Below are 22,853 nucleotides of genomic sequence, written 5' to 3'. Positions count from 1 at the left end.
AGACAGAGGAATACTCAGCAGGTAAAGGAACAGGAGAGTTGCCCACCAAACCAAAGAGGAAGAAGTAGGGAATCTACCTGAGAAGGAGTTCCGAATATTGATAGTGAAAATAATCCAAAATCTTGAAATAAAAATGGACTCACAGATAAATAGCCTAGAGACAAGGATTGAGAAGATGCAAGAAAGGTTTAACAAGGACCTAGAAGAAATAAAAAAGAGTCAAAATATAATGAATAACGCAATAAATGAGATCAGAAACACTCTGGAGGCAACAAATAGTAGAATAATGGAGGCAGAAGATAGGGTTAGTGAAGTAGAAGATAGAATGGTAGAAATAAATGAATCAGAGAGGAAACAAGAAAAACGAATTAAAAGAAACAAGGACAATCTCAGAGACCTCCAGGACAATATGAAACGCTCCAACATTCGAATTATAGGAGTCCCAGAAGAAGAAGACAGAAAGAAAGATCATGAGAAAATCCTTGAGGAGATAATAGTTGAAAACTTCCCTAAAGTGGGGAAGGAAATAATCACCCAAGTCCAAGAAACACAGAGAGTTCCAAATAGGATAAACCCAAGGCGAAACACCCCAAGACACATATTAATCAAATTAACAAAGATCAAACACAAAGAACAAATATTAAAAGCAGCAAGGGAAAAACAACAAATAACACACAAGGGGATTCCCATAAGGATAACAGCTGATCTGTCAATAGAAACTCTTCAGGCCAGGAGGGAATGGCAAGACATACTTAAAGTGATGAAAGACAATAACCTACAGCCCAGATTACTGTACCCAGCAAGGATCTCATTCAAATAGGAAGGAGCAATCAAAAGCTTTACAGACAAGCAAAAGCTGAGAGAATTCAGCACCACCAAACCAGCTCTCCAACAAATTCTAAAGGATATTCTCTAGACAGGAAACACGAAAGGGTGTATAAACCCGAACCCAAAACAATAAAGTAAATGGTAATGGGATCATACTTATCAATAATTACCTTAAACGTAAATGGGTTGAACGCCCCAACCAAAAGGCAAAGACTGGCTGAATGGATACAAAAACAAGACCCCTCTATATGCTGCTTACAAGAGACTCACCTCAAAACAAGGGACACATAGAGACTGAAAGTGAAGGGCTGGAAAAGATATACCACGCAAATAGAGACCAAAAGAAAGCAGGAGTGGCAATACTCATATCCGATAAAATAGATTTTAAAACAAAGGCTGTGAAAAGAGACAAAGAATGCCACTACATAATGATCAAAGGATCAATCCAAGAAGAAGATATAACAATTATAAATATATATGCACCCAATATAGGAGCACCGCAATATGTAAGACAAATGCTAACAAGTATGAAAGGGGAAATCAACAATAACACAACAATAGTGGGAGACTTCAGTACCCCACTAACACCTATGGACAGATCAACTAAACAGAAAGTTAACAAAGAAACGCAAACTTTAAATGATACATTAGATCAGTTAGACCTAATTGATATCTATAGGACATTTCACCCCAAAACAATGAATTTCACCTTTTTTCAAGTGCTCATGGAACCTTCTCCAGGATAGATCACATCCTGGGACATAAATCTAAACTTGATAAATTCAAAAAATCGAAATCATTCCAAGCATCTTTTCGGACCATAATGCATTAAGATTAGATCTCAATTACAGGAGAAAAACTATTAAAAATTCCAACATATGGAGGTTGAACAACACACTCCTGAATAACCAACAAATCACAGAAGAAATCAAAAAGAAATCAAAATATGCATAGAAACTAATGAAAATGAAAACACAACAACCCAAAACCTGTGGGACACTATAAAAGCAGTGCTAAGAGGAAAGTTCATAGCAATACAGGCATACCTCAAGAAACAAGAAAAAAGTCAAATAAATAACCTAACTCTACAACTAAAGCAACTAGAAAAGGAAGAATTGGAGAACCCCAGAGTTAGTAGAAGGAAAGAAATCTTAAAAATTAGGGCAGAAATAAATGCAAAAGAAACAAAAGAGACCATAGCAAAAATCAACAAAGCCAAAAGCTGGTTCTTTGAAAGGATAAATAAAATTGACAAACCATTAGCCAGACTCATCAAGAAGCAAAGAGAGAAAAATCAAATTAATAAAATTAGAAATGAAAATGGAGAGATCACAACAGACAACACAGAAATACAAAGGATCATGAGACTACTATCAGCAGGTGTATGCCAATAAAATGGACAACATGGAAGAAATGGAAAAATTCTTAGAAAAGTACAACTTTCCAAAACTGAACCAGGAAGAAATAGAAAATCTTAACAGACCCATCACAAGCACGGAAATTGAAACTGTAATCAGAAATCTTCCAGCAAACAAAAGCCCAGGTCCAGAAGGCTTCACAGCTGAATTCTACCAAAAATTTAGAGAAGAGCTAACACCTATCGTACTCAAACTCTTCCAGAAAATTGCAGAGGAAGGTTAACTTCCAAACTCATTCTATGAGGCCACCATCACCCTAATACCAAAACCTGACAAAGACGTCACAAAAAAAGAAAACTACAGGCCAATATCACTAATGAACATACATGCAAAAATCCTCAACAAAATTCTAGCAATCAGAATCCAACAACGCATTAAAAAGATCATACACCATGACCAAGTGGGCTTTATCCCAGGGATGCAAGGATTCTTCAATATCCGCAAATCAATCAATGTAATTCACCACATTAACAAATTGAAAAATAAAAACCATATGATTATCTCAATAGATGCAGAGAAGGCCTTTGACAAAATTCAACATCCATTTATAATAAAAACTCTCCAGAAAGCAGGAATAGAAGGAACATACCTCAACAGAATAAAAGCTATCTATGACAAACCCACAGCAAACATTATCCTCAATGGGGAAAAATTGAAAGCATTTCCCCTAAAGTCAGGAACAAGACAAGGGTGTCCACTTTCACCACTACTATTCAACATAGTTCTGGAAGTTTGGCCACAGCAATCAGAGCAGAAAAAGAAATAAAAGGAATCCAAATTGGAAAAGAAGAAGTAAAACTCTCACTGTTTGCAGATGACATGATCCGCTACATGGAAAACCCTAAAGACTCCACCAGAAAATTACTAGAGCTCATCAATGAATATAGTAAAGTTGCAGGATATAAAATCAACACACAGAAATCCCTTGCATTCCTATACACAAATAATGAGAAAGTAGAAAAAGAAATTAAGGAAACAATTCCATTCACCATTGCAACGAAAAGAATAAAATACTTAGGAATATATCTACCTAAAGAAACTAAAGACCTATATATAGAAAACTATAAAACACTGATGAAAGAAATCAAAGAGGACACTAATAGATGGAGAAATATACCATCTTCATGGATCAGAAGAATCAATATAGTGAAAATGAGTATACTACCCAAAGCAATTTACAAATTCAATGCAATCCCTATCAAGCTACCAGCCATATTTTTCACAGAACTAGAACAAATAATTTCAAGATTTGTATGGAAATACAAAAAACCTCGAATTGCCAAAGCAATCTTGAGAAAGAAGAATGGAACTGGAGGAATCAACTTGCCTGACTTCAGGCTCTACTACAAAGCCACAGTCATCAAAACAGTATGGTACCGGCACAAAGACAGACATATAGATCAATGGAACAAAATAGAAAGCCCAGAGATAAATCCACACACATATGGACACCTTATCTTTGACAAAGGAGGCAAGAATATACAATGGAGTAAAGACAATCTCTTTAACAAGTGGTGCTGGGAAAACTGGTCAACCACTTGTAAAAGAATGAATCTAGATCACTTTCTAACACCGCACACAAAAATAAACTCAAAATGGATGAAAGATCTAAATGTAAGACCAGAAACTATAAAACTCCTAGAGGAGAACATAGGCAAAACACTCTCAGACATAAATCACAGCAGGATCCTCTATGATCCACCTCCCAGAATACTGGAAATAAAAGCAAAAATAAACAAATGGGATCTAATTAAAATTAAAAGCTTCTGCACAACAAAGGAAAATATAAGCAAGGTGAAAAGACAGCCTTCTGAATGGGAGAAAATAATAGCAAATGAAGCAACTGACAAACAACTAATCTCAAAAATAAACAAGCAACTTATGCAGCTCAATTCCAGAAAAATAAACGACCCAATCAAAAAATGGGCCAAAGAACTAAATAGACATTTCTCCAAAGAAGACGTACGGATGGCTAACAAACACATGAAAAGATGCTCAACATCACTCATTATTAGAGAAATGCAAATCAAAACCACAATGAGGTACCACTTCACACCAGTCAGAATGGCTGCAATCCAAAAATCTGCAAGCAATAAATGCTGGAGAGGGTGCGGAGAAAAGGGAACCCTCCTACACTGTTGGTGGGAATGCAAACTAGTACAGCCACTATGGAGAACAGTGTGGAGATTCCTTAAAAAATTACAAATAGAGCTGCCTTATGACCCAGCAATCCCACTGCTGGGCATACACACTGAGGAAACCAGAATTGAAAGAGACACATGTACCCCAATGTTCATCGCAGCACTGTTTATAATAGCCAGGACATGGAAACAACCTAGATGTCCATCAGCAGATGAATGGGTAAGAAAGCTGTGGTACATATACACAATGGAGTATTACTCAGCCGTTAAAAAGAATTCATTTGAATCAGCTCTGATGAGATGGATGAAACTGGAGCCGATTATCCAGAGTGAAGTAAGCCAGAAAGAAAAACACCAATACAGTATACTAACACATATATATGGAATTTAGAAAGATGGCAATGACGACCCTGTATGCAAGACAGCAAAAAAGAAACAGATGTGTATATCGGACTTTTGGACTCAGAGGGAGAGGGAGAGGGTGGGATGATTTGGGAGAATGGCATTCTAACATGTATACTATCATGTAAGAATCGAATCGCCAGTCTATGTCTGATGCAGGATACAGCATGCTTGGGGCTGGTGCATGGGGATGACCCAGAGAGATGTTATGGGGAGGGAGGTGGGAGGGGGGTTCATGTTTGGGAATGCATGTAAGAATTAAAGATTTTAAAATTTAAAAAATAAAAAACTAAAAAAAAAAAAAGTTGGCTTAAAGCTCAACATTCAGAAAACGAAAAAGAAAAAAAAAAAAATGAAAGCTTTCAGTGATGAAATCTTCTCAGCCCTCTTCCTCTGTCATCACAAAGGAGACCAAGGCCTGAAGTGGCAGCGCCACTGTAGACTTTCAGAAATGTCATCACTCTGGGCTGACACCGGGTGCTAGTAAGCTCATCACTGACTTTGAGCTAGTGCTTTCTGCGTGCCAGTGCCGCTTTAGGCACCCTAGTGAGTAAAGTTACTTCTCAGCATCATCTATTCGGTGGATACTGCTAGTAGCCCCCCTTTAGGGAGAGGAAGCAGGGTGCAGGGAGTTTAATCCACTTTCCAAAGGCTCCACAGCTAACACATGCCAGTATGAATCCAGAACCTTTGCTAACATGGTTCTAGAAGAGATCATTCTAACTCATTTTTTCCCTTAACAGGGTGATCAGGGAATCCCAGGAGACCGAGGCCCACAAGGTGAACAAGGAAAACCAGGCCTTCAAGGGATCAAGGGGGCCATTGGTCCTGTGGGGCCCCCAGGAAACAAGGGCTCCCCAGGATCCCCTGGGCACCAGGGCCCCCCAGGCATCCCTGGCCTCCCTGGCTCCCCGGTAAGTGGGCAGAGAGCTCCTGGAGCTCCTGGCTGGGACTGCAAGTCATAAACCTTTCCAGATAAAGTGAACCTAAGCTGGCCTCTACAAGTGCAGCAATCTTGTTATTTATTTCAAGTGATGTGCCGGGTCCCACGCTGAATACTCACTGAACATTCCCTCCTTAGATCCTCACAACTAACCTGAGAGGACAGATGACCTCTCCTTCCACGTTGACAAATGCAGAAGCCGAACTTTGACCTTTCCAGGGTCACAGTGATCTAGGGGTCAGACAGACCCAGCTCTGACCGGCTCTAGAGCCTTGCCCTCAAATACAATCGATGGTGTCCCCTTACACTACACAGAAAACACACCTATTTATGTTAAAACTCCATTTTGTTGACTGTCAGAATCTGCCCTGAGTGGTGCTTTGAAGTGGAAACCCACTGGCCAAAGAGATTATCTGGCTAAGGGGGCCCGTGTCTTTATAAGCATCCTCAGGAGGTGGTGGGTGGCCGTCCTGCAGAGGAACTGAATCAGAGTATGTCCTCGTCAGGAAGAAAGTCGGGCGGTCCTAGTGTGAGGCCAGAGAATGAAGGACATGCTGTCCCCTGATAAATAGCTAAGTCCAGAGATTGGGCCGAACTGGGCATTCCTGCCATACTCTGTTTCACCCACTCTTGCTATGCTCTGCTTGAATCAAGCCTATGCAGTGAACTCTCAATGCTGTGCCAATATGTGGTATTGGATGCATTCATTCAAACAGTGAAAATAAAATGTTCTGAAATTAGAACTATTCTGTTCTACAGAAGCTATCACTCTGTGTGAACCCATCATATTGTCTTTAAAGCCACACATGTATCCCTGGATAGTAACCACCAAATACAAAGAAGAGTAACAACATACTTTGAAGCCTTAACCACTGTGAAAAATGATAGCCCCCTTTTAAAACTATCAAGGTACTGAAATAAAACATTACTATTATAAATGTTAAATGCTATTATGAATGTTAGGTTCTTGGTCAAATTCATGTAGATTTATTTGTAAAGGGGTTAAAAAGTCAAGTGGCATCATCTGCCTACTTCCCTTTACCAGACTCCACAGCATTTTGTATCAAGAAAGTTTCAGACTTCCAGTGATCCATCAAAGGGTCCACCTGCCAATGCAGGAAACACTGCTTTAATCCCTGGTCCGGGAAGATCCCACATTCCACGAAGCAACCGAACCCATGCACCACCACTTGTGACCGTGTGCACAGCTGCCGAAGCCTCTCTACCCTGGAGCCCGTGCTCTGCAGCGAGAGAAGCTACCAGTGAGAAGCCTGAGCACTGCAACTCGGGAGCAGTCCCCCAGCGCCACAAATAGAGAAAGGCCACACGGAGCCGTAAATGTTTTTGGCATACGGCCAAAAATAAATAAATAAAAATGTTAAAAAGAAAAGAAAATTGCTTAATACAGGTTTGGTTGCAGTGTGTAAATTGCAAAATAAACTTGACCATGAAGTGGGTAAAACTCAGTAAGCTTTAGCTCATGAATGAAACATGTTAAAGAATCAACCCAGTTAGAGTGTTCATCCTTTGAAGACACATAATAGAATCGGTTAAATATTGATTTTACCAGTATCCAGGGATTATTACAAAGGACGAAACTATTTTGCTAGATCAATGAATCTCTACAGATATTTCCAGCATGCATGCCAACCCACTACTTCTATTCTTTATTCATTTGTGCTAGGTTCCGTATTAACAGACCTTTTCTTCCTCTTCTTTAGGCTGACGTGGTTTCATTTGAAGAAATAAAGAAGTATATTAATCAAGAAGTTCTGAGGATTTTTGAAGGTGAGATTTGCTGAGTACACATTTCTGCATTGTCCCTGCTACCTCCCTCCCCTCTGCTGCTGACAGTCTCTCCAGCAACGTTTGTCCAAAGATGCTGTGCACCATCTGCCTTGAGAGGTGACCTGTCCTAGGATGGGGGCAGCTCAGATAGGAGCTTCTTACTCACATGGAGCTAAGTTTGCCTCCTTGTAAGTTCCCTCCTCATTCCTGGTCTGTAGCCACCATGGGGAAAGAACCTTCTCTTCACATGACAGCCCTCTGAGTGAGCACCCACGGCACCCCTCCTTAATCTTCTCCTCCATGGAGCATGTCCGGTTCCCCCAGGCCATCGCCCTGGAGAAACAGCCCTCATTCCCCAGGGGTATTGTGACCAGGGAGAGGACAGTGTCTAGGGATCTGGACCAGGCTCAGTGAACCATGGCCACCAGCCCTGTTTACCTGCCTCTCATTGCTGTTACAGCCACAAGCTAAGAATTGCTTTTACCTTTTTGGCAGGTGGAAGGAGGTGTTTGCTTGCATGCTAAGTCCCTTCGGTCATGTCCGACTCTTTGCGACCCTATAGACTATAGCCTGCCAGGCTCCTCTCTCCATGGGATTTCCCTGGAGTGGGTTGCCATTATCTCCTCCAGCGATCTTCCCAACCCAGGGATCAAACCTGTGTCCCTTTTGTCTTCCGCATTAGCAGGCAGGTTCTTTATCACTAGTGCCACCCGGGAAGCCCGTGGAAGGAGGATACATTTCTAAATGTTTTTTAAATCAAAATAATATTTCATGACATGCGAAATGATCAGAAATTCAAATCTGTGTCCATAAATAGTGTCATAGGAGTGTAGTCACACTCGTTTCTTTATGTATTTTCTCTGCTCACTTTCATGCTGGACAACAGGGTTAAGTATATGACAGGGACTGTGTAGCCTGCCAAGCCTCAAATATTTACTTTGTGACCCTTCTCCAAGAAAGCTTTCTGACCCCTGATTTAGATACTTCAATAATGCAGCCTAAGATAGTGTTCCTTTAAAAAAAAAAAAAAAGTATCCATATCACACTGTTGAGCTAACAACCCTCCATCCACCTTATAGAAACTTTAAAAAAATTGAATGTTTCTCATTATGCTTTGTGTTCATTTTTTAAATGTAAGTGTGTGATTTTTGTCTATTTTTACTCAACTTTAAGTGATACTCATGCATACATTGTTCCAACCTGAAAATATCTTTTGGAATCTTGTCTCGTTGTAGGGCAGGTTGCCTGACCCTCATAACTTTGTGTCATCTCTAAATTTCATAGGCATGTCATAATTTTTGATAGAAATGTTGAGTTAAAAGGATTAGGTCTAAACACCATTGAGTCCCTCCTGCCCATTCATAAAGCATTTATTTAATCTATTTTAGCAAGCTCTGAATCCAAATAGTTGTCTTAAAATCTAATCCACATTTCTTTATTTACAAGGATATTACATAATTTTGTCAAATGATTTGCAAAAGTCAGGATCATTCCCCTCAACTATGAGCTTAATAAGGTGGGAAGTGTCTTTAGAAAATAAATCCTCATCAGTTCATGATTCCTGCTTCTTTTGCACAGCATCCTCTTTGCTAAGCTAAAAATGCATTGTTGAATTTTCCAGGGAGTAAGATTGCAAGATACCCCAAGTTCATCTTAAGGCTTTCACTGCCAGCATGGAGTTACTCTCTCCAGGAAGCCTGATTATTTTAAGCAGAAATTAGTAGGACAGAACAAAATGTCAGCACTTGAGTGGACATCATCTTATTTCACGTGAGCAATAGAGAGAGAGCAGAGTAGCCCAGGGACTTATGTCGCTTCAGTGACAAAATAGAAAAAAAAAAAAAAAACAGTTTTTTCAAAGGTCATGAATTCATGCTGCTGATTTCATCTTGCTCTCTACTAAGTATCTTTATCTTGCTCTGACCTGATAGTTTTTAATACAATTATCCACTCTTTTTTTTTCTTTTGAGTTATGAGTTTTCTCCTTGTAATTTTAACATTTCCCTTAAAATATTAGCATCTCCTTTACTTTTTTGACTTTGGAATCAAGCATCATGAAATAGGCTCCAAACTTTGCAATCCAAACATTCCCCCACAACAAGCATCCCTCAAACATCTGAAAAGCAAAAGGACATCTCAAGCTGTCATGGAAACAATGAAAAATAATAGAGGCATAGGCAAGACCAGGTAATTTTCAGGATTCAGTGCAAAAGGAAAATGCAAGTGCATTGTTCAAAAATTATTAAGAATTATAAGAAAGCAACAGCAGAACATTAAATCAAGCAGGGGCAACCTTCTGAGGGTGGAAGGTAGCACATCTGTAAAGACAGCCCCGAAGTCAGAACACCTGAGGCCTCATGTAACATGTGCATCTTTAATAGCCCTGAACCTTGAGAAGAGGAAGCTCCTGGTGGCTCAGACAGTAAAGAATCTGCCTGCAGTCCAGCAAATCTGAGTTCAATCCCTGTGTCAGGAAGATTCCCTGGAGAAGGGAATAGCAACCCACTCCAGTATTCCTGCCTAGGGAATCCCTTGGAGAGAGGAGCCTGGTGAGCTACAGTCCATGAGGTCAAAAAGAGCTGGACATGACTGAGCACACCACACTCACACACACATGTTAGTAAGTATTATCCTGTTCTCTTCTTTCAATATATCTACAATGAGGGGTGTTAATTTGTATGTGTATTTGTATACATGCTCTATTCAGTCAGCAAAAATAAGACCTGGAGCTGACCATGGCTCAGACCATGAGCCCTTATTGCAGAGTTTTGGCTTAAATTGAAGAAAGTAGGGAAAACCACTAGATCACTCAGGTATGACCTATATCAAATCCCTTATGGTTATACAGTGGAGGTAATGAATAAATACAAAGGATTAGATCTGATAGACAGAGTGCCTGAAGAACTGTGGACAGGGGTTCATAACATTGTACAGGAAGCGTACCCAAAGAAAGTGTACCCATCCCAAAGAAAAAGAAATGCAAGAAGGCAAAGTGGTTATCTGAGAAGGACTGAAAATAGCTGAAGAAAGAAGAAAAGTGAAAGGCAAGGAGAAAAGGAAAGATATACCCGACTGGATGCAGAGTTCCAGAGAACAGCAAGGAGAGACAAGAAAGCCTTCTTAAGTGAGCAGTGTAATGAAATAGAGGAAAGCAATAGAATGTGGAAGACTAGAGGTCTCCTCAAGAAAATTAGAGAGATCAAGGGAATGCTACATGCAAGAGTGGGCACAAGGAAGGACAGAACCCGTAAGAACCTAACAGAAGCAGAAGATATGAAGAGGAGGTGGCAAGAATGCACAGAAGAGCTGTACAAAAGAGGTCTTAGTGACCTGCATAACCATGAGGATGTGACTCACCCAGAGCCAGACATCTGGGAGTGCAGAGTCAAGAAACATCACAATGAAGAAAGCTGGTGGAGGTAATGGAATTCCAGCTGAGTTATTTCAAATCATAAAAGACCAAGCAAGTGCTGCACTCAATATATCAGCAAATTTGGAAAACTCAGCAGTGGCCACAGGACTGGAAAAGGTCAGTTTACATTCCAATCCCAAAGAAAGGCAATGCCGAAGAATCTTCAAACTACTGTACAATTGCACTCATGTGACATGCTAGCAAGGTAATTGGAGAAGGCAATGGCACCCCACTCCAGTCCTCTTGCCTGGAAAATCCCATGGACAGTGGAGCCTGGTAGGCTGCAGTCCATGGGGTCTCTAAGAGTTGGACATGACTGAGCGACTTCCCTTTCACTTTTCACTCTCATGCATTGGAGAAGGAAATGGCAACCCACTCCAGTGTTCTTGCCTGGAGAATCCAAGGGATGGGGGAGCCTGGTGGGCTTCTGTCTATGGGGTCATACAGAGTCGGACACAACTGAAACTACTTAGCAGCAGCAGCAGCAGCAGCAAGATAATGCTCAAAATCTTTCAAGCTTGGCTTCAACAATACATGAACTGAGAACTTCCAGGTGTACAAGCTGGATTCATAAAAGGCAGAGGAACCAGGGATCAAGTTGCCAATATCCACTGGATCATAGAAAAAGCATGAGAATGCCAAAAAAAGCATCTGCCTCAGTGACTATAGTAAAGCCTTTGTGTGGGTTACAACAAACTGGAAAGTTTTTGAAGACCAGACCACCTTACTTGCTTCCTGAGGAACTTGTATAAAGGAGAAGAAGCAACAGTTAGAACTGGACATGGAACAATGGACTGGTTCCAGATTGGGAAAGGAGAACATCAAGTCTGTATATTGTCACCCTGCTTATTTAACTTATTTGCAGAGCACATCACATGAAATGCTGGGCTAGATGACTCACAAGCTGGAAATTAAGATTGCCAGGAGAAATATCAACAACCTCAGAGAAGCATATGATAACCACTCTAGTGGCAGAAAGCAAATAGGAGCTAAAGAGTCTCTTGATGAAGGTGAAAGAGGAGAGTGAAAAAGCTTGCTTAGATTTCAGCATTCAAAAAATAAGATCATGGCATCCAGTTCCATCACTTCATGGCAAGTAGATGGGGAAACAATGGAAACAGTAACAGATTTTATTTTCTTGGGCTCCAAAATCACTGCTTACTCCTTGGAAGGAAAGTTATGACCAACCTAGACAGCATATTAAAAAGCAGAGACATTACTTTGTCAACAAAGTTCCGTCTAGTCAAGGCTATGGTTTTTCCAATAGTCATGCATGGATGTGAGAGTTGGACTATAAAGAAAGCTGAGCACTGAAGAATTGATGCTTTTGAACTGTGGTGTTGGAGAAGACTCTTGAGAGTCCCTTGGACTTCAAGGAGATCCAATCAATCCATCCTAAAGGATATCAGTCCTGGGTGTTCATTGGAAGGACTGATGTTGAAGCTGAAACTCCAACATTTTGGCCACCTGATGCTAAGAGCTGACTCATTTCAAAAGACCCTGATGCTGGGAAAGATTGAGGGAAAGAGGAGAAGGGGACGACAGAGGATGAGATGGTTAGATTGCATCACTGACTCAATGGACATGAGTTTGGGTAAACTCCGGGAGTTGGTGATGGACAGGGAGGCCTGGTGCGCTGTGGTTCATGGGGTCACAAAGAGTTGGACACGACTGAGTGACTGAACTGAAGTGAAAATCACTGCAGACAGTGACTGCAGTCATGAAATTAAAAGGTGCTTGCTCCTTTGAAGAAAAACTATTACAAACCTAGACAGTGTATTAAAAAGCAAAGACATCACTTTGCCCACAAAGGTCTGTAGAGTCAAAGCTATGGTTTTTCCAGTAGTCATGTATGGATGTGAGTTGGACCATAAAGAAAGCTGAGTGCCGAAGAATTGATGCTTTTGAACTGTGGTGCTGGAGAAGACTCTTGAGAGTCCCTTGGACTGCAAGGAGATCAAGCCAGTCAATCCCAAAGGAAATCAGTCCTGAATTTTCATTGGAAGGACTGATGTTGAAGTTGAAGCTCCAATACTTTGGTCATCTGTTGCAAAGAGCTGACTCATTGGAAAAGACCCTAATGCTGAGAAAATCTGAGGGCAAGAGAACGGGATGACAGAGGATGAGATGGTTAGACAGCATCACTGACTCAATGGACTTGAGTTTGAGCAAACTCTAGGAGATAGAGAAGGACAAGGAAGCCTGGTGTGCTGCAGTTTATGCAGTCACAAAGAGTCGGACACAACTCAGGGACTGAACAACAGCAACAAATTTGTATATATGCATATCATCTCATAGGTAGACATAATTGGAGATGTAATTTTAAAAAGTATTTGCCACATCATAGTCTCTGTTTCTTGCACTCTGCTTCTTTCAGTTTGTTTAAGTCTACCACACAACTTAGAGTTTCCTCAGTGCCAGTCATCCTTGGCTATCTGATCATGCAAAAGCATGGGCTCTAGAAAAAACTGATGGACTATTAGGAGTGAATGATGGGATTGCCAACCATGAGCTTTATTGTAGGTAGTCTAGTTGGGTTTGTTTTTTTTTAATTGAAGGACCCTCAACTTCAGTGTCTTGAAGTCTCATTCTGATCAGATTCCCCAGAGGAAACATTTGTATTACCTGCCTGGTTGCTACCATCTGGGGAGCAGGGTAGAAGACTCCTGCTGGGGCCTCAGCTCCAAGCATTGCAGTTTCCATCTCTTCTCCTTTTTCTCAGTCTGGAAGCCTGGGTCTCAACACAGTCTGTGGTTTTCCATGCAGAGATGGTCTGTTTACGCTTCTCAGATAATAAACCTTCAGGCTGAAATTGGGAAGGGGCAGTGAGCCAGCTGCACAAGCAGAGAAAGGGATTTTATGACCATTTCCTAAACAGGCTTCCAACCAGTCTCCCTCATTTCAGTTCCCCTCCTTCACCCTCACTTCCATATGTAACTCATGCAGTCAATTCTGAATATTTTAAAGATTTTATGGTTTGACACAGGCTGTCCCTCAGCTTCCAGTGTAAAGATTTGGTTTTTGTGAGTCTGCGAAGTTATCCACACTCCACCATCTGAGAGCTTCTACAGTTTAATGTCATCTCCTTTCATGATGTTATTCTCCTATTCTCATGGTTTTATGCCTTTAAAAATAATTTACTATTGTTTTTGTAGGGATATAAGAAGGAGTTAAAGCAGACACATGTGTCTTTACTCATAATAACATTTCAAAGCAACAAAGGTAACAAAGGATTAGATCGAGCCAGAGTTAGACGTAGCAGTAGCAACCCTTGAGTCATGATGAGCAACCTAAGCAAATGTGAAGCCACCAAGTGATGCTGCTGAATTAACAGTTAATATGAAACTGGAACATCATTCTTAAGATATGAAAGGAAATTGCTCTTCTGATATTTTTATTCATTAGGAGATAACTATTTAATTTTGGTTTCCACATTCAAGAGATATATGGAAAGGCCCAGAATAGTAGAACCAAAAAAGTGATTTACAGAACAGATTGCCAAGCCTATGAGTAAAAGTTAACCTGAAGGCCAAGACATAACAATATTATCAAATTAATGACTGATTTCCCAAGGGAAATCACTCAGTAACTAGTCTCTGTTTCCATAATGGAGTAACAAAAGAAAATAAGTTGAAGCTCTATCAAGAAAATGGGCAATTAAACATTTGAATGGGCTTTAGGAGAAAAAGATGAGTCTCTCTTTGAAAATATTTACAAATTCTATCTGTGAAATAGAAGGTAGGCCATGGGTTGGATGATGTCTGAATGTCCCTTCCATCTCTGTCTGATGTACTTTATCACCACATTAATATTCATGTCTGCTTGATATTAACGAGCCCTTTCTCCAAGGAAGGCCCGCCCTGGTCTCATCTCTTAGAATGACTGCTGTGACTGCTGTGGGTTTGCTTTGGCAGATGGCCTCTGTGTGTCTGCTTTATGCAAGCTCCTATCCAGACTCTTTAGTTCCTGCCTCATTAGAAAGCGTAGCCAAAAACAGTTTATTGACCAAAGATCCGTGAAAACAGAGGAAAAACAATTAAGAATACAGGTCTTTATAATTTATTTACTGGCTCAGAAATGTATTATTTAGAATTATAGAGCACTAGAGTATGGTTCAGAGGAAGTAATTACTCTTATGCTAAATGACTGTTCCTGAGTGTATCTTAAAGCTAGATAATTTACAGCTAGAAGTAATTATTTAAAAAATATTGTTGCCCTGTAAATAAATTCTTCAGTACCATTTTTCTAGATTCTGTATATATGTGTTAGAATACAACAGGGGAGAAGCAGACATAGAGAATATACTTATGGACATGGGGAGAGGGAAGGAAAGGGTGAGATGTATGGAAAGAGTCAACATGGAAACTTACATTACCATATGTAAATTAGATAGCCAACAGGAATTTGCTGTACGGCTCAGGAAACTCAAACAGGGGCTCTGTATCAACCTAGCGGGGTGAGATGGGGTGGGAGAGCGGAGGGAGTTTCAAAAGGGAGGGGATATATGTATACCTATGGCTGATTCATGTCGACGTTTGACAGAAAACAGCAAAATTCTGTAAAGCAATTATCTTTCAATAAAAAAAATAATAAAATACATTGGGATGGGGTGGAGATGGAGTTGGGAGGGGTGTTCAGGATCGGGGGAGGACATATATACACCCGTGGCCGATTCATGTCGACGTATGGCAAAAGCCACCACAATATTGTAAAGTAATTAGCCTCCAATTAAATTAAATTAATTTAAAAAAATTTTTTTAAACTGTTTTGCTGAAAATATTTAAAAGCACCAAAAGCAAAGTACTTGTAAATTCAATTCATGTGTTAAAGAGGAAAAAGTAGTGATAGGAATATTTTGTTTAGACATTGAAGGCATTCAAAGAGGTATGTCTCAAATTAAGAAAAATTGTACTGAAGTATATATCTTTTAAGTGCAAAACAATAACTAATAAGCAAAGTTTCAAGCTGTAAACAGTGAATTTCATATTTTTATAAAATACTCAGTTTACAATTAATGTAAAGATATTCTATCTATATTCAATGGGATGGGATGATTTGCAAATTTGTTTTATATACAGTTACTCAAACAGATGTATTCACATCAAGCAAACATGCCTCAGATAGAAAGGTAATGAAAAGTGTTACTGGAAAGTCAGTGACTTAATGTCACTTTTGGAGATAAGCTATCAGTCCTCATCGGTCCCCATCATCACAGTCAGTAAATCTTCACTGGAGATTCTGGTCCTGTGGACACTGTCCTGTTTCCATTCTGGCTTCTTCTTGATTTCAGAATGTGAGTGTAGGGTGATTACTCTTTTGATAAGCACAGCTAATACTCCACATTTGTTGGGGTTTTTTCTTTAATAATTCTATTTGAAAATAATTTTGCTTTATTTCCTAAACAGTGTATGGACCTACATTTTTTAAACAAAAGTTTTTATTGAAAGCTCGTTGAAAAATAGGTTACTCTCAAGAGTAACTTCATCAAAAATTTATGAAACAGACATATCTGCTTAAGTGAAAAGTATCTTTCAAGTTCAAATAAAACTACACTGAGTGAAAAGTCTGGAAAAAGTTGAGGTACCTCTTTACAGGTCTCTATGATTTGGCCCTTGTTTTTCCCAGCTGGTGGCTATGGATTCTAATGTGTTACAGTCATTTTGTCCTTACTTGCAAAATGAACACTAATGTAATCAATAAAACACTTTTCTGGAATTTTTCACATGAAAGATTCATTTCTTAATACTTATTAGCTATATCTTCAAAAAATTGTGGTTAGTTTTACAAATGAAATCATTTAAATTTGCTTTTTAAAGAAAATACGTGAAAAGAATACTGTTTCTTTTTGCCATAGCAAGGACATGCCCTCCTCCAGTTTTCTGTTTTAAATCTAGTTGTGTATATGTTAGATTTGTTAAATATGAGCTTTGTAAGGGTGTTAGTCACTCAGTTATGTCTGACTCTGAGACACTATGGACTATAGCCTAGCAGGCTCCTCTGTCCATGGATTTCTCCTCGCAAGAATACTGGAGTAGGTAGCTGTTCCCTTCTCCAGGGGATCTTCCCAATGACATAGTGGTAAAATATTGAATATGCTTCTGAGGTGAAATTTAAACAATGGTCTATGTGATATTAATAACCAATAATAAGTATAACTGTGACTTGATTATTAGAAAAATAATTCTAAGAATATATGACTGGTTTCTAGTCATAAAATAAAGCTTATCAGCAGAAAATCATTATAGTGCATGGGACTTATAAAAACATGGATAATAGTTGTTACTGAAATGATCATCTCTCAAGCTATCTCCATGATCCCACAACAAGAGCACTGAATACAGAAAATGTTAGGCCCTGTTTATGGAGAACGTTTCATTTAATTTAATGTTTCATAATATGACGTTTAGGAATTCTAGAGTGAAAATTCTTATTTATATTTTCAAATTTACCTTTTTTGAAGTTCATCATTTTTCAAATTGTTTAAATATTAAGAGTTATTAACATCCCCGTAGTCTACATTGTATAGCCACTTTTTTGCTGACATTTAGCTTTTCATCTTATATTGGAGCATATAGTTGATCAAAGCTGTTGTGTTAGTTTCAGGCGTGCAGTAAAGTGGTTCAGTTGTACATGTGCATGTATACATGTGTCTGTTCTTTTTCAGATTCTGTTCCTGTTTAGATTGTTCGAGAACATTGAGCAGAGTTCCTATGCTATACTGTAGGTCCGTGGTTGTTCATTTCACATGCAATAGTGTATTGATGTTTGACTCCACCCGTGAGGATACTCTCATGACCCGCCAGCCAAGCTCTCTGGAGGCAGCACTCAGGCACAGTCCTCACTGCCCTCCCTTGCCTCTCTGTTTAGGTCCCAATGACAGGCAGCCTGGTAGATGAGCGTAGGACAGTGCTGTGTCCTTGAGAAGATTTAGGATGTATTCAGTGCATAACGGTCACATCACTCAACACTGGCAAAAGATGTTTCAATGTTCTGAATAACTTGTCAGCTTCCTGCAACTTGTGCGTTCTCAGTTTCAGCATCTTCTTGAGGCTCACAGAAATGTACAGAGGCTTTTTGCTGTTTTCACTGTCTCCAGTTGGCATTCCCTGGGCACATGCTTCTCGGCACCAATGCTGTATTTGTTCCTTTGGCCAAATGAGATATCCTTCCTATTGAGACTTAGGCTGGATAATGGAACTAACTGAAAATCAAACCAGAAAAAAACAAAAAAATAAGAATGAGGGTGTATCATAAGACATTTTAGTTTTAAAGTATACATTAGTTTTCGACAAAGTAAAACATTAGCCCAGCTTAGAAATTAAACTGAAGACGGCGATGGCACCCCACTTCAGTACTCTTGCCTGGAAAATCCCATGGGTGGAGGGGCCTGGTAGGCTGCGGTCCATGAGGTCGCGAAGAGTCAGACACAACTGAGCGACTTCACTTTCACTTTTCACTTTCATGCATTGGAGAAGGAAATGGCAACCCACTCCAGTGTTCTTGCCTGGAGAATCCCAGGGACGGGGAAGCCTGGTGGGCTGCCGTCTATGGGGTCGCACAGAGTCAGACACGACTGAAGCGACTCAGCAGCAGCAGCAGCAGAAATTAAACAGTGCCATGAAATCACTATGATGGGCATCCTTTCAATAAATAAACCTCTTTGTCAGTAATGTGGCTTTCTGACCTGTGCACACTGCTGTATTTGTTGATTTGTGGCTGCGCTGGGTCTTGGGTGCTGCCCATGGGCCCTCCCTAGTTGCGGAGAGCAGGGGCTACTCTTCCTGCAGTGCTCAGGCTTCTCATTGCCGTGGCCCCTCTTGTTGCTGAGCACAGGCTCTAGGTTCGTAGGTTTCAGTAGCTGCGACACAGGGGCTCGTTAGCTGTGGCTTGCGGGCCCAGTAGCTGCAGCTCGAGAGGTCTAGAGCCCAGGTTCAGTAGTTGTGGCGCACGGGCTTAGTTGCTCCACAGTTTGTAAAATCTTCCCGGACCAGGGGTTGAACCCCATCCCCTACATTGGCAGGTGGGCTCTTATCGACTGTGCCACCAGGGAAGTCCAGTAATGCAGTTTTGTTCAGTGCTATAAAATGTCACCTACCACTGCATAAGAAAGTTTCTCAAAACGTCAGTGGCTTAAAACAACAGTGGTTATCATCACACATTTTTTCTGGGTCGGGGACTTCCAGAGTTGCTTAGTTGTGTGGTTCTGACTCAGTCTGTCATGAATTATGTTCAGAGTGCCAGCTGACGTCCCCTGAGGGCTTGGCTGGGGCTGGGAGAGCCACGTCCAGCCTCACTCATGTGGCTGTCGGCAGATGGCTTCAGTTCACCCCTATGTAAGTCTGGTTGTGTCCTCAGGATGTGGCAGCTGGCTTCCCTACAGAATGAGAAGCTAAGAGAGAACTGCCAGGAAGTCACAAGCCTTTATGAATTAGTCTTCCTACTTGCCTTTTTCTTATTCATTAAAAGTAAAAGGAAGTCCAGCCCACAGTTCATAATAGAAGGATTAGGCTCCATCTAATTCCACTTGGAAGGGACTGTCAAAGACCTTATCAGCATACTTTAAATCACCACAGGTACATCCACAGCATTGCTGGAAAGAGGCTTACATTTATTATAACAACCATTTTTTAAATACGAACCTGAGCTCTCTCTACAAGTCATCACAGAGGTTAATCAGACTCTAGGATGTTGCCCACTAGGTTAGCGACATCTCTGAACTGCTGAAGGTCCTCAGAGCCTCTCATCGTCACAACTTATCTGTCTTCATGTTGAAGCAACCTTGTACAATTGTTTTACTTGAACAATCAAAAAATCTCTTAGCAGTCAGACCAGTTGGTAAACTAGATGTGCGTAAATTGAAAACCAAGTCAATTTTTGTCGAATTTCATGAGAAACAAATTTGAAAACTTTTGACATAAAATGTGTGTCTGTAACATGATGTATTATTTTTCCTTTCATCAATGAAGAGAGGATGGCCGTGTTCCTATCCCAGCTCAAGCTCCCAGCAGCAATGCTGGCTGCTCAAGCTCATGGGAGGCCTGGGCCTCCAGGCAAGGATGGGTTACCTGGACCTCCAGGAGACCCTGGACCCCAAGGTAAGTCTTCAAGGACAATATTTGTTTACCAACTATTTCACTCTCAGTATTCATAACATGCTAATCACAGTTAAGTCATAAGTTATGTATATTAATATGCAATTTTTGTTATTCACTAAGTCATATCCAACTCTTTTGCAACATCATTTCCTTCTCCAGAATACATATTAAAAACATGTATTCATACATACAAAATATGTATATAGATTATATATAATATATTTGGTATATATTATATAAATTTGTATGTACTATACATTTAATACAGGATATCTTATTAATATTTGACATGTCAGAAATAGATTTTTAACTATTCATTCAAATTTAAACCTGATCATATCTGCTAATCTAAATATATTTAATAAATTTGCTATGATAATAACAGCAATAATCTGTGCTTATTTATCCTTATTAACTCAGATGTCTACTCAAAATTTGCACAGTATCTCAGTTTCAGTTGAGTTCAATTCGGTCACTCAATCAGGTCTGACTCTGCAACCCCATGGACTGCAGCACACCAGGCTTCCCTGTCCATCACCAACTCCCAGAGCTTACTCAAACTCATGTCCATTGAGTCAGTGATGCCATCCAACCATCTCATCCTCCATTGTCCCCTTCTCCTCCTGCCTCCTATTTTTCCCAGCAACAGAGTCTTTTCAAATGAGTCAGCTCTTCACATCAGGTGGCCAAAGTATTGGAGTTTCAGCTTTAGCATCAGTCCTTCCAATGAACACCCAGGACTGATATCCTTTAGGATGGACTGGTTGGATCGCTTTGCAGTCCAAGGGACTCTCAAGAGTCTTCTCCAACACTATAGTTCAAAAGCATCAATTCCTTAGCACTCAGCTTTCTTTATAGTCCAACTCTCACATCGATACATGACTACTGCGAAAACCATAGCCTTGACTAGATGGACCTTTGTTGACAAAGTAATGTCTCTGCTGTCTAGGTTGGTCATAACTTTCCTTCCAAAGAGTAACCGACTTTTAATTTCATGGTTGCAATCACCATCTTCAGTGATTTTGAAGCCCCAAAAAATAAAGTCAGCCACTGTTTCCACTGTTTCTCCATCTATTTGCCATGAAGTGATGGGACCAGATGCCATGATCTTAGTTTTCTGAATGTTGAGCTTTAAGCCAACTTTTTCACTCTCCTCTTTCACTTTCATCAAGAGGCTCTTTAGTTCTTCTTCACTTTCTGCCATAAGGGTGGTGTCATCTGCATATCTGAGGTTATTGATGTTTCTCCTGGCAATCTTGATTCCAGCTTGTGCTTCATCCAGTCTGGCTTTTCTCATGATGTACTCTGCATAGAAGTTAAATAAGCAGGGAGACAATATACAGCCTTGATGTACTCCTTTCCCAATTTGGAATGAGTCTGTTGTTCCATGTCTGTTTCTGTTACTTCTTGGCCTGCATAGAGATTTCTTAGGAAACAGGTAAGGTAATCTGGTATTCCCATCTCTTTCAGAATTTTCCACAGTTTGTTGTGATCCACACAGTCAAAGGCTTTGGCCTAGTCAATAAAACAGAAATAGGTGTTTTTCTGGAACTCTCTTGCTTTTTTCATGATCCAACAGATGTTGGCAATTTGATCTCTGGTTCCTCTGCTTTTTCTAAATTCAGCTTGAACATCTGGAATTTCACAGTTCATGAACTGTTGAAGCCTGGCTTGGAGAATTTTGAGCATTATTTTGGTAGCATGTGAGATAAGCGCAATTTTGTGGTAGTTTGAGCATTCTTTGGCATTGCCCTTCTTTGGGATTGGAATGAAAACTAAACTTTTCCAGTCCTGTGGCCACTGCTGAGTTTTCCAAATGTGCTGGCATATTGAGTGCAGCCCTTTCACAGCATCATCTTTTAGGATTTGAAATAGCTCAACTGGAATTCCATCACCTCCACTAGCTTTGTTGGTAGTGATGCTTCTTAAGGCCCACTTGACTTCACATTGCAAGATGTCCAATTCTAGGTGAGTGATCACACCATCGTGGTTATCTGAGTCATGAAGATCTTTTTTATATAGTTCCTCTGTGTATTCTTGCCACCTTTTCTTAATATCTTCTGCTTCTGGTAGGTCCATACCATTTCTGTCCTTTATTGTGCTCATCTTTGCATGAAATGTTCCCTTGGTATCTCTGATTTTCTTGAAGAGATCTCTAGTGTTTCCCATTCTATTTTTTTCCTTTATTTCTTTGTATTGATCACTGAGGAAGGCTTTCTTATCTCTCCTTGTTATTCTTTGGAACTCTGCATTCAAATGAGTATATTGTTCCTTCTCTCCTTGACTTTCACTTCTCTTCTTTTCACAGCTACTTTTAAGGCCTCCTCAGACAACCATTTTGCCTATTGCATTTCTTATTTGGGGGGATGGTCCTGATCACTGCCTCCTGTACAATGTCATGAACCTCTGTCCATAGTTCTTCAGGCACTTTATCCGATCTAGTCCCTTGAATCTATTTGTCATTTCCACTGTATAATCGTAAGGGTCATACCTGTGTGGTCTAGTGTTTTTCCCTACTTTCTTCAATTTGAGTCTGAATTTCACAATAAGGAGTTCATGATCTGAGCTACAGTCAGCTCCTGGTCTTGTTTATGCTGACTATATAAAGCTTCTCCATCTTTGGCTGCAAAGAATATAATCAATCTGATTTCAGTATTGGCCATCTGGTGATGTCCATGTGTAGAGTCTTCTCTTGTGTTGTTGGAAGAGGGTGTTTGCTATGACCAGTGCGTTCTCTTGGCAAAACTCTTTTAACCTTTGACCTACTTTGCTTTGTACTCCAAGGCCAAATTTGCCTGTTCCTGGAGGTATTTCTTGACTTCCTAC

General features: G+C 40.2%; 1 protein-coding gene across 1 annotated transcript in view; it reads left to right on the top strand.

Moving 5' to 3' along the window:
• COL19A1 (collagen type XIX alpha 1 chain) overlaps window positions 1–22,853 on the top strand; it is a 488,172-nt gene that overhangs the window by 447,393 nt on the left and 17,926 nt on the right. Inside the window, exons 47-49 of the mRNA XM_042253848.2 lie at window positions 5,533–5,703; window positions 7,454–7,520; window positions 19,899–20,027. Of these exons, the coding sequence (XP_042109782.1) occupies window positions 5,533–5,703; window positions 7,454–7,520; window positions 19,899–20,027 (367 nt within the window). The remainder of the gene's footprint in view (window positions 1–5,532; window positions 5,704–7,453; window positions 7,521–19,898; window positions 20,028–22,853) is intronic.

This window comes from Ovis aries, chromosome 9 (assembly GCF_016772045.2).
Source record: "Ovis aries strain OAR_USU_Benz2616 breed Rambouillet chromosome 9, ARS-UI_Ramb_v3.0, whole genome shotgun sequence".
NCBI lineage: Eukaryota > Metazoa > Chordata > Mammalia > Artiodactyla > Bovidae > Ovis > Ovis aries.
Note: the sequence above shows the minus strand (reverse complement) of the source record. Positions and strands in the feature narration are given on the sequence as shown.